This window comes from Vitis vinifera, chromosome 16 (genome assembly GCF_030704535.1).
Source record: "Vitis vinifera cultivar Pinot Noir 40024 chromosome 16, ASM3070453v1".
In the NCBI taxonomy this organism is placed as follows: Eukaryota; Viridiplantae; Streptophyta; class Magnoliopsida; order Vitales; family Vitaceae; genus Vitis; species Vitis vinifera.
Window position 1 is genome coordinate 23,458,661 of NC_081820.1, and position 12,405 is coordinate 23,471,065.

The 12,405-nt window shown below is 31.9% G+C and overlaps 2 protein-coding genes across 2 annotated transcripts; one reads left to right on the forward strand and one right to left on the reverse strand.

Moving 5' to 3' along the window:
- The first annotated feature begins 594 nt into the window (after positions 1 to 594).
- On the forward strand, positions 595 to 2,237 carry LOC100256130 (UDP-glycosyltransferase 88A1). Its single transcript, XM_003634045.4, has one exon. It carries the CDS (start codon positions 672 to 674, stop codon positions 2,103 to 2,105), a length of 1,434 nt encoding a protein of 477 aa, XP_003634093.1. The 5' UTR covers positions 595 to 671; the 3' UTR covers positions 2,106 to 2,237.
- A 4,404-nt stretch (positions 2,238 to 6,641) lies between these two features.
- LOC104882211 (uncharacterized) lies at positions 6,642 to 10,651 on the reverse strand. Its single transcript, XM_059743414.1, has 10 exons — positions 10,538 to 10,651; positions 10,063 to 10,440; positions 9,499 to 9,723; positions 9,138 to 9,385; positions 8,643 to 9,026; positions 8,500 to 8,569; positions 8,248 to 8,340; positions 7,821 to 7,913; positions 7,321 to 7,423; positions 6,642 to 6,723 (listed from the first exon to the last, which is right to left on the reverse strand). The coding sequence occupies exons 1-5, from the start codon at positions 10,649 to 10,651 to the stop codon at positions 8,843 to 8,845; spliced, it is 1,149 nt and encodes a 382-aa protein (XP_059599397.1). The 3' UTR covers positions 6,642 to 6,723; positions 7,321 to 7,423; positions 7,821 to 7,913; positions 8,248 to 8,340; positions 8,500 to 8,569; positions 8,643 to 8,842.
- Positions 10,652 to 12,405: the final 1,754 nt, after the last annotated feature.

The following is a 12,405-nucleotide window of genomic DNA, read 5'->3' on the forward strand; positions in this document are numbered from 1 at the left end:
AAAAAAAAATAAAATGTGTTTGTACATAAAACATTATATATTATTTTTCAATTTTTAAGAATGTTTTCTACATTTGATAAAATGTCAACTTTTTTTTAAATATGTTTTAAATTATAAATACTTTTAAAAAAAATTATTAAAAAGGCCCTAAGAATGTGTTTAAATAATGTTTTTTGTGAAGTGTTTTTAATAAAAATATATTTTTTCAAGAACCATTATAAATGGTTTTCCAACTTGTAAAAAGTGTTTTCTAAATATTTCAACTAAAACATTTTTTTAAAACATAGAAAAACGACCTCTCAAAATTCCTTCGTAATTATTGGAAGAAGCCTATAGGATCCGAAATTGTCCATGTCGTCCTCCATTTTGCTTGGGTTGCACATGGTTTGCTCTGCATCTTTTCTTATGCATTCCAAGCATCCATCGATTGACCATTAGATGGGAAATAATTGAAGTCTAAAACTACCCGTCTTCCTTTTCCACCATCCTCTCTCAAACCTGTCCTACCATTCTCTTTCACAGTGGTGCTAACAGTTGAAATCTCAACCTTAAATCATTATATATTTTTTGATGATTGACTTCTCCCCCTTGTCCTTTTGCTTTCTGCACTATTTAACAATGAAGAGACTGATCCTTAAACAGTTAAACCTCTCTCCCTCTCAGTCTAAGCAATGGAGAGTGTTGTCTTGTATCCATCACCAGGGATGGGTCACCTCATCTCAATGGTGGAGCTTGGAAAGCTTATACTGAAACACCATCCTTCATTCTCCATCACCATATTCATTGTCACTCCACCTTACAACACTGGCTCTACTGCTCCTTATCTCGCCCGCGTCTCCTCCACCATTCCTTCCTTCACTTTCCACCACCTCCCCACCATTTCTCTCCCTCTCGATTCTTTTTCCTCTCCCAACCATGAAACCCTTGCTTTCGAGCTCCTCCGCCTCAACAACCCTAACGTCCACCAGGCCCTTGTGTCCATCTCCAACAATTCCTCCGTCCGTGCCCTAATCGTTGATTCCTTCTGTACAACCGCGCTTTCTGTGGCTGCTCAACTCAACATTCCATGCTACTATTTCTTCACTTCTGGCGCCTGCTGCCTCGCTTCCTACCTTTACCTCCCTTTCATTCACCAGCAGACTACCAAAAGCTTTAAAGACCTCAACACCCATCTGCATATTCCGGGTTTACCGCCGGTACCGGCCTCTGACATGGCGAAACCGATACTTGACAGAGAGGATAAGGCTTATGAGTTCTTCCTAAACATGTTCATACACTTGCCAAGATCAGCTGGAATCATTGTGAACACCTTTGAAGCTCTGGAACCAAGAGCTGTCAAAACGATTTTGGATGGGCTCTGCGTCCTTGACGGTCCAACCTCACCAATATTCTGCATAGGACCATTAATTGCAACTGATGATCGATCCGGTGGCGGTGGAGGGGGAGGTGGCGGCATTCCCGAGTGTTTGACATGGCTCGAATCTCAACCAAAACGCAGCGTTTTGTTTTTGTGTTTTGGGAGCTTGGGTTTGTTCTCAGAAGAACAGTTGAAGGAGATAGCGGTTGGGTTAGAGAGGAGTGGGCAGAGGTTCTTGTGGGTAGTGCGGAGCCCACCCTCCAAGGACCCGAGCAGGCGTTTTTTAGCACCACCGGACCCAGATTTGAATTCCCTTCTCCCAGATGGGTTTTTGGATCGAACCAAGGAGAGGGGCCTAGTGGTGAAGTCGTGGGCGCCTCAGGTGGCCGTCTTGAATCACGCCTCTGTTGGAGGGTTTGTGACTCACTGCGGGTGGAACTCAGTGCTTGAAGCTGTGTGCGCCGGCGTGCCAATGGTGGCGTGGCCACTATATGCCGAGCAAAGGTTTAACAGGGTGGTGATGGTGGAGGAACTGAAGCTAGCCTTGCCAATGGAAGAGTCGGAAGAAGGTTTTATTACTGCAACTGAGGTTGAGAAGCGAGGTAGAGAGTTGATGGAGTCGGAGGAAGGGAACACCCTTCGTCTCCGGATCATGGCCATGAAAAAAGCTGCTGAGACTGCAATGAGCGACGGTGGATCATCCCGCAACGCATTAACAAAACTGGTCGAGTCATGGAGGCTAGGATAGAGAGAGAAGGGTGCTCGTCTTAGCTTTCAATTTTTTCCAAATCTCGATTATTCCGTGCCACTTCAACCGTATATTATCCTAATCACACGCTACGGGGGAGAAAATAAAGAAAGAGACAACATTTTCAGCGTAGTTTGACAATCAAAGAACTTGCATTAACACTCCATAATCTACTTATCAAAATAAATGAAAAGAGTTACGATGGTGAAACTCTTGAAAAAAGACCTCTCATTTACATCACACTTTCCAAAAAATAAAACCCTAAATATAAAAAGGTTAAATATATAATATGAACAAACTTATCAATTATCATATAAAAAAATAAAAATAAAATAGTAAGACTACTCCTTTTAACCCTCGTAAGTTGATCGGGCAGCTCGATCCCCACGAGCTCAATGGGGAATTCTATTCCCGTGAACAAATTGGACAACTCAACCTCCGATATTCCAAGTAAAGTGCAATAATATTGATTTAAGCTTCACAATCTAACAACATATAATTCTTTTATTAATTATCTCATTTTTGTTACAAGTTTATATGAATTTAATTATTCAATACAAACACCTTAGGACCATTTCTTGCGGTTGTCAATGATAATCCATAGAAAACTTAGATATCATCCTCATAAAATCATGGACAAAGAAGCAAAAATATCATCTGTTATTAGCAGATAAAAGTCCAAGGAGAGCTACACATGCTTGTAGTCTATACGTTTTTCCAATGGATACACCCTTCAGTGTACACATTTTTTTCTTGCGTGAATAAATGACAATCCAGTCATCACTTTCTTTTGATCTAACAATTCCAAAATATACATATATGTTTCTATCTTTTACATGTCATTTTCCTTTTACATTCTAAAAGTTGTCCTCTAGATTCTCGCTTGAAGTTGTTTTGGACTCTATTGTATGACTGTTACAGCCAATATCTAGATATTGGATCTCTTGTGATTCTTCTCTACTGTTCATATAATTAATACAATTAGAAATATTAATTCCCCCCTTTTCTAATGTTGGGATGGTATTCATTTTTCACACCAGTATTAGAATTGTCCCACCTTCAACATTTGTTAAACAAAAAGGCTTCCTATTTGTATTATCTTTATTAAAAAATGCTAGTGCATGTAGCACTAACCCAAATAAAGCTAAGGGGATAATGGTCATTTCATGGGTGGACCCAAAGATCTAAGATGTGAATAAGTCTTTTAAAACTTGACATAGTTATTCATGCAGGGCGGTTGCTCATAACATATCAAAATAGTAAGCAAAGATTATTAAATCAACTTTCAAAATGAAACAAGTCCCCATGCATGAGTATTTAAAACATTTTATGATTAGATTTAATTAAAATAAGATAAACTAACTAGTGGTAAATAATGAGGCGAATTTTTCGAATTTTTCCTAATATTCGCCTCTAATTAGACGAGTTTAGAAGAAGCATAAGTGGGTTAGGGGTGAGTTTGATTTTTTTAAAAAAAAAAAAACTCAGAGGGTTGAACTATTACTTTCTCCCTCCCCACCATATCCAAATTACATATATAGTTATTAAAATAATTAAATTATTTTTTTCATTTCCCTTTTTTTTAACACATAAAATTTACAAATAATTTTTTATTAAAATTATAAAAATTGTTTTTTATTTAATTTTTAATATAATCAAAGTTTTTCAAAAAATTGAAATTTAAAGATAAAAAATAATTAAAAAAAATAAGGGATAGGAAATTTATATATATATATAATAGAGAGGAGAATATCTTTTGTATTTCGAATAAGAAGAGAATAACTAAAAATAACAAATAAAAAGAATATCAGAGATATTTAATGAAATTTCAAATTGATGAGAATTATATGTATTTAATCAAAATCTTAAGAGAGATGAATGAAATTAACTGAATTAGAAATTAATCAATTACTTATATCTACTTTGCTATCTAATTCATTAATCATCACTTACAATTACCAAAATACTATGGTCCTTAAATGCAGAAACTTCAGACCCAGGCCCAACAAGATAAGGGGAGCATCAGTACTTATAATCCCTTAAGAATTTCTAATCATATATATTCTAGAGATCCAAAATTTCAACCAAATTTGATAGCACCCGATATCCGTGTTAGATTTTGACGAGCCTTTTGTCAAGATTAAAACCAACGACCAATAATTTTGAATCATTATTTCATTTTTATTGATATTAATCAATAAAATTAAAGTGAACTTGTTATCAATAAGTTTAGTTTAGTTATATTGATTGATGTCGATGAATTATTTTTAACTGAATAAAAAAAGTCAATTGTTTTGGTTTTGTCTATTTAGTCAAAAAACAAATACCACCTTAGAGTGTGTTTTTTATAATAATTTTAAAAAAAATTTTTAATTTTTTCAATACTTGAAAATTTTTATTTTTCAAATATTAGAAAAAAAAAATACTTTGTATCATTAATTTATATTATTGGTAGGCTAAAATAGGCTCAGTTTTCAAATTACCTCTTCCAGGGCCATGGTTATTTTTCATTTTTCCACCTTTACCGTATGACCATACTAGTGTTTGAATTTTGAACCTCCACTTCAACCTAAAATTTATTAGGGTAGTTGCCTTGTTCTTTATATTTTCGTCCTTCTTTTATGATAGGTTTGACAGCCTCAAAAGCTTGTTCAATCACTTTTCACATGCTTCAAGCTATTAACTATTTACATTTTGTATGGCAGAAGAAACATGTTCTTGTTTTTGCAGGCAAAGTCCTTAAAACTTGCTTATCAACACCTTCTCTTCTTGAATTGTGTGTCCACAACTCATATTAACAAAATCTCCACAAATTTTGAAGTTCTATTGAAATTATTTTATCACTTCTCTTGGGATTCTTAATTTTTATAATACTTCTTATGCAACTTTAGCTTTCTAATCCCCAAAAACTTCTAGGAAGAATAACTTAATTTGCTTAAGAGTTGTTTGGTTAAATTTAATGCTTATTTGTTAATGATTTAAGTTAAATTATACTTAAATTATTGATTAAAAACTTATTGTTTAATTAATATTATTTGATAAAATTAATTTAAAATTAATTTTAAATTATCAAATTGACATATTTATCATCATAAATTATAATTAAGGTAAAGGAAGTCGAGTAACAATAGAAGTTGTAAAGTAACAAAAGAGATCGTTGAGGTAATTAGAGTAAATTAAAATAAAAATAAATAAAATAAAGATATGAATTTAAAAATAAGTTAATTGTTTTTACTTATTATTTAAAGTTATTTTTCACTTTAAATCATACTATTAAATTATTTTACCAAATATACTTAATTTACTTAATAACTTAAATTAAATTATTATGTCACTTTAAGTTATTAAATTGGTTCACCAAACACCCCTAACCTTTCTTGAATATGTATAGAAGTATAAAGAGATCTAACAAAAGTAACTTTGCTTATTTTATACTTTGTTAAACATATAATAAGTTAAATAAAGAGAGACAAGTTTTTCTTTAACAAGAATCACTAAGTTTACAATGAAAGAAGTCTATCTTTTTGACACTTGGTTTTCACAAGATACCAATGGACCTTTGGTGTACACTTAATGTTTCCATGTGATTTAATGCACATTAAATGCTATTAAAAACTTGTTGAATAATATTTCCATGTGATTATCAAGTGGTTGGTACATGATAGATAAATTTCAAGAAGTCTGTTTAGGCACTAATCTTGTCAATCTAAATTTGCTATTGCACTACAAGGAAAATGTCAAAAGATGACGCTTTTTAAGTGTCAAGATAGATATAAGATGACGCTTTTTAAAAGCGTCATATATTAGACTGTCATCTTTTTAAATCACATACGTTGACACTTTTAGAAGCGTCATTTTCTTTGCACGTCAACCATGACGCTCATAGTAAGTGTCATTATTTGAAACATTGACGCTTTATAAGTGTCATCATATGTTAATAATTTCATTCATGTCAATATTGACACTCAATGAAGCGTCATTGTATAGGTAGAAGCAACATTGACACTCAATATAAGTGTCATCTTATAACTTTTTATTTGTAGGAGCAACTTTGACACTTAATAAAGTGTCATTGTATAAGTAGAAGCAACATTGACACTCAATATAAGTGTCATCTTATAGCTTTTTTTATTTGTAGGAGCAACATTGACACTCATAATAAGTGTCATCGTATAGCATTTTATACCTTGACACTAAAAAAAAATGCCATGTTTTTTTAACATTAACCTTGACGCTTTTGAGAAGTGTCATCTTCTGTTATTCAAGTAAAGCATGACGCTTTAAAAAAGCGTCATCTTATCTCATATAAAATTTTAATAGCCCAGAAATTAAAATGTCCTAATTATGCCCTGTTTTATAATTTTCTATCAACAATTAAATTAATAATGAAAACTTAATTTAAGAATCTCCATTGACAAAAAGTATCAAATATGGTCTCCCTTTTTCACTATTACAATTTATCCATAAACATCATATATAATCAACAACTAAAACCAACAATTTTACAACTTCTTCTTCTCAACTTTAAATTGTTCATAACCTTCACTACATCTAGTTTTACATCATTTTTCTTCCAAGTGCAAAAGGATGGTTGTAACTCACTTTCTAGATGCTCAATCTGCAAAATAATTGAGAGGGTTACATATTTATTAGTATTAACAAATAGTTAAGAAGCAACTTTGTAAATGAAATGTGTATATGCCAATTTTTAAATTTCCAAAATATCTTTCTTCCATTGCAATAAATTTCAAAATATCAAAAGAACTCAACAAACTCCAATAATTTTATTACACCAAATTTCTAAATATTTTAGAACTCTTATTCTATTTTTTTTTTTTAAAAACAAAAAAAAAAAGTTTTTATCTCATTGACTATTTTGGTATGATTTTTATCTTATTTATGAAACTTCAACCATTAACATCTTCTCATTCTTCTTATAGGTTGTACAAGACATTAGATGTTTTGCATGAGAAGGAACTAAGGAATGAAAAAAAAAACAAAAAAAACTAGAAGTCCAAAAAATTATAAAATTTTAAATTAACATATTTATGTAAAATTATAAAATTGTGTTAAAATATCTATGTTCTTCTTATTGTATTAGTATATCAACATTTAATAATATGAGGATATCTATTATCTAAATATGGAACTTGCATGAAATGATCTCTAAACATGGAATTGATTCATAAAACTTACAATAACCACAACATGTTACCTCAAAATTCTTTTGATGATATATTTTGAATTGTTTGTAGGTGTCCTTCATCAAGAGCAGTAGTGACGTTGTTAATAGAATGACCTATGCCTTTTTGTACAACCTGAAGAATATATAATAAACAATTTAACAACCAATTAGTAAGAGGTGCTATTTCCTTCCATAGGCTTATTTGTAAGAAGTCTTAAACTAACTTCCTATTTTTGTATGTAAAAGAAAATGGAAGTACAAGATATTATAGACTTTAAGCCCATTAGTATAGTAGGAGACCTTTATAAATTTAGATTAAAGAAGTTTATAAAGCTAGTAATCTTAAAGACCAAAAATGCTTTTGTAGAGAATAGACAAATTCCTAATTCATGCACATGTAATGAAACTAAAGGCTCTACGAAAATGAGCTTGGACATGCAGAAATTTTTGTAGCTATGCTATTGTAGGATTTCTCCAAATCTAACTGATAATAATTTGTAGAGGAAATATACAAAAGTTGTTACACCTACCATGTCTACTTGGCTTCACCTCTCAATATGCCAACTATACATCAATCATAATAGAGCAACCCCCAAAATGATCCATATTGAAAACACTGCCAACTAGGAGTACAAAGATATACATTAACAAATTATCATTGTGAATAAATCCATTATAAAATTAACATTAACAAAATATTGACTACATCTTTAAAAGAATATGAAGTTGTATTAGACTATAAGTTATAAGAGGTACTTTCAAACATGAGTAATGATTAACTGAGTCACTAACATAACCCAATCTGATCGAACTTCATTAATTTCCATTTCACTATATGATTTCTTCCCACAAAACTGAATTGGAGTGACATATACAATTCACTAAGTTCAATTGACCAAAAAAAAAAAAAATGCTATAGTAAAATGACCAACCATATGAATTGAATTGAGTGCAAACCTTTGATGTTAGTTGGTTTGGATTAGCAATGATTTCCTTCATATATCTCATCACGTAATACCCACATTCCACACTACCTGGTTGTCTTGGGCACTATGGGAAAAGTATCAACAATTGCAATAAACACTAGAATGATGTTCTTACTTCTTTAGCATCTTATTGATGATCATATTAATAACCATCCATTTTCTAATTTTTTCATAAATTAAGTGGTGAAGCAATATATTTTAATCTAAACAAATAAGTACTTACAACCACTTTCACCCAAGTTGGCTCCCTCTTTGATGTTTTCTGTTTTTCCGGTGGGTTGATTCTCATTACCCTACAAAAAGAATTAAAAAGATGTTATTTAAACACTATCAATTGTATTAAAATAGGAGAAAATATATACTTACATGTTAACTATGTCCTTAAGATCATCACATGGTTGACATGCCATTGGATCAAGGTAATATGCAATCATTTTCTTCATCTCCAATGCCACTAACACCCAATGAAAACTAAAGAAAAGAAATGAAAATTGTAATATAGTATCCACAAATTCAAACATCACAAACTAACTTACAAACACCATATTGATATTTAGGATAAAAGGTTACTCTAGGTTGTATGGAATAAGCATATATTCAGCATGCTTTGTATTCTTTAGTCGATCTGCAATAACCCTTGACCTGTTTTCCTTGCTTCCCTCTCCTATTCCAGCTTTTGAGACCAATGCTGGATTGACAAAAACATATCGTTCGGCCTGCTTTGCATCAATCAACTTTCTATGCAAATGCCTGATTATAACCCATATGACAAGTTATCAACAATCATTATAGGTCATTAGAAAATAACCTTCTATCTCATAATCTTGTAAAAAGTCATTCAAAAATTATAAAATCCCTTACCAGATGTAGTATAAAATACAATTGGATGACACTTCTTTTGATGATATTATCATTTCCATATCTTCTTTCATCATGAAGGTCTTGAAACTCTCACCAAAAACATCCTCTGGGAAGTTTATAGGGTATGCTCTTGATGTACTCAGCATGAGGCCAACCAATGTCTCAAAATTTTTCATATCTTGTGGTTTTTCACCCTTGGATTTGACTTCAACTTCATTTACTTTTTGTTTCTTTGCTTTCTTAGATGCCTGTACAATTAAGAACCATGGTACAAATCAAATTAACTAGTTATATATATATATATATATATATATATATATATATAAAGTCACTATAAAGTTTGGTAATTAAATTTACTTACTAAGATGGGAGTACGGATGATGACCAAATCAGTTGGCCACAAAACTTGGTAACCAATTGCAGCCCCAACAGTAGTAGTTTGTCCAGGAATAGGAATGGGAAGGGGTGCACTTGAATCATAAGGAGCATCAACAACTACTAAATAGTTGGGACCACATTCAAGTATAATTGTTCCACCTGCCACTATATTTTCCTTGGTGCCTATGGCCAGCTCACATTTTCTAACCTACAAAACTCAATTCACAATAATCACTTCAATATTAGTGGGTTTATACAAAACTAACATAAATGCATTATCATCATCAATCACCTTATAGCTCCTATTACAATGATAAATGCAATTTCATTTACATTCAATTGCAACAAACTTGCATGATAACATTTCAGTCCATTGCATATAACTCAACCCATAATTTAGACATATCCTATTATATGTTGCCACATCAAAGAAGACCATATATGTTGCCACCAACATTTGAAGTTAATTCAAACAACAAAATTAAATTAAATTATTTCTCGTATTAGAGGAAACTTTGTCATCAAATTAGCTTAATTGAATAAATACCTTCTTCTGTGGTTCTATTGCTTCTGGTGGGGTCACATCTTCAACTTTACAGATTGGCTTATCCACTGCTTCTGGTAGGAGAAGTTGTTTTTGCTTCATGTTTGAACTGCTAACATCAGATTGGGGAGTAACAACTCCTACTTGAGTCAGTTTTGCTAGCACTTCTGCCTGAAATATTCTTTGTTCTTCTTTAGATGCTGCTATGAAATCCCTGACAGCACGATCTGCAGCACTATTGAAATATTGGCGAGGTGTGTAGTGCTTCCCTTTGGCCCTAACTCGACCACTATACTCAGGAGTACCCAATGCTTCCACAAGTATATCATTACTTCCACTAACACTTCTACCATTCTCTTGAGACTCTTTCAATAGCTTGTCCTTAAAAAATATTAATTATAAAGTTAAATTGCAAATTTGTTATTGTAAATAACTTATTATAAATATATGTAATTAAAATTGAAAAATATTCACTTACTATTTTCTCAATTACTGGTATGGCCACTTCATCAAAGGTGCCGTCCTTTTTTTCCCTTGCTTTCTTCCACAATATGCTTCGATCAATAGTTTTAATTGATCCACTTGCAACCATCTTTCAAAATAGGACAATGTATAATATAATTATCATATAACCCTATTATGTATTATGCATAAAATAAATAAAAAACAATTAATAGGCTTACACTTACCATCTCTTCCTTAAGACCGGCATATCCTTTCCTACTTAGATGGTGATTATAAATGTTTCTCTTTCTTCTTTCTTTTTGAATTTCTCGATATTCCTATAAATTAAAATTTTATAATTAATGAATGTGAATAAGAGGTATGTAAAGAGTCTTAATTATACCTTAAAGTTGTCAGACAATCTATCTTTGAAAAATATTGTCCATCTTCATCCTCAATAAAAGTATATTGAATTGGTGGTCTTTTGAGGAGCTCCGGTTGGTCTTCAAAAGGAAGAATGTACTTCACTGTTAGCAAGTTCTTAAAGGACCGAAAGTATTTTCCCATTGTTAACATACAATTCCTCCTGCTTTTATGATTTAATGAAAAAACAGTCTGCACATTAATACCAAACTTTAGTAATTTCAAGAGGTTAAGAATGATAGACATTTTGCATCAAAGTGATTTAAATAAGAAATGGTTACCTCAATGCTGTCCCATAACTTATCCTTCAACTGTTTAGGTACAACATGCCAAGTTTTATATCTTATTGGCACCATAGTGCGTGCTAACACGCCTAAGTAGCTTGTTAGATGAACTGCTGATTCTCCTATGAAAATGCCATCAAGATTGTACTTAACCGACAACTTAACCCCCTTGCTTCTGTTTTTTATAATCATATGCTTCCGTGTCATCCCTCTGTACTTCCTTTTCATGGGTTTTTCTCCTTCCTTTGTCTCCATTCTTGTAACAAAAAAAATAAAAAATGATAAAGATTAGTTAAAATTATATTGCATATAACCTAGTCAAAGAATAATTGTAAAACATAACTTTTCAAAGAAACAAATCCATAATCATTGTACAATGAAATGCAATAGATCATGAATTCAATAGATCTTTTTAGAATTGTTCATCATATAACAAGGATAACACTTCATTTAAACTTTTTTTTGTCCCGCTTTGTTTAACATTTCATTTATTTTAAGCAACCCAAGGGCCTTTGTATAAGAAAGCTTAATTTGCAGTAGGAATTTCCTATAAGAATCAACATGGAAGGAGCACGTGGTTTCAACAAGTTCATCAAGTCCATAAGAACTTATGAATGCTTTTGGACTATCGGTTTGTGTTACATTAAGTTTGGAAAACACAACATGCATATTGATAATAAAAAATTTCATAATTTTTTTACTCACAAACATAACTAATTTAGTATCTTCCATGCACAATTTAGGGAAAAGGTTTTAGTAAATATGTTATTGGGAGATGTTAAAGAATGATCAATATTTTGTGCAAAAAAATAAAGAAAGGATAAAAATTACCTATTTTGTGGCTGTTGCAACCCATTCCATGGCCTTTATTCATACATTAGCATTAAAATATAGCTACATAGAGGATTTGTTCTCAATCCAAATCCCCTCACAATCGCCTCGCATACATGTTGCATCTGAGTCATCCATTACATCAAACGCTTCAATTTGTGGCAATGCCCCTATAAAGGGATGGTGTTCAATCGAATTGTCAACAAAGTCTTCACCTCCTTCCATATCCAAGAAATCTTTTTGAGGAGTTGACAAAACAACCGACCATCTTGGATCAAGTTGGTCTTGCACATAAAATACTTGCTTAGCTTGGGATGCCAAAATGAAAGGATCTGATTTATGAGCAATTTTGCTAAAGTCAACT

What these genes read in the sequence shown, in the direction of transcription:
- LOC100256130 (XM_003634045.4), top strand. Translation starts at nt 672, where the DNA reads ATGGAGAGTGTTGTCTTGTATCCATCACCAGGGATGGGTCACCTCATC.
- LOC104882211 (XM_059743414.1), bottom strand. Translation starts at nt 10,651, where the DNA reads ATGGTTGCAAGTGGATCAATTAAAACTATTGATCGAAGCATATTGTGG. An exon ending in TACCAGTAATTGAGAAAATA is followed by an intron (nt 10,441 to 10,537) that starts GTAAGTGAATAT and finishes ATATTTTTTAAG; the next exon opens with GACAAGCTATTGAAAGAGTC. An exon ending in TGTATTTTATACTACATCTG is followed by an intron (nt 9,027 to 9,137) that starts GTAAGGGATTTT and finishes GGTTATAATCAG; the next exon opens with GCATTTGCATAGAAAGTTGA.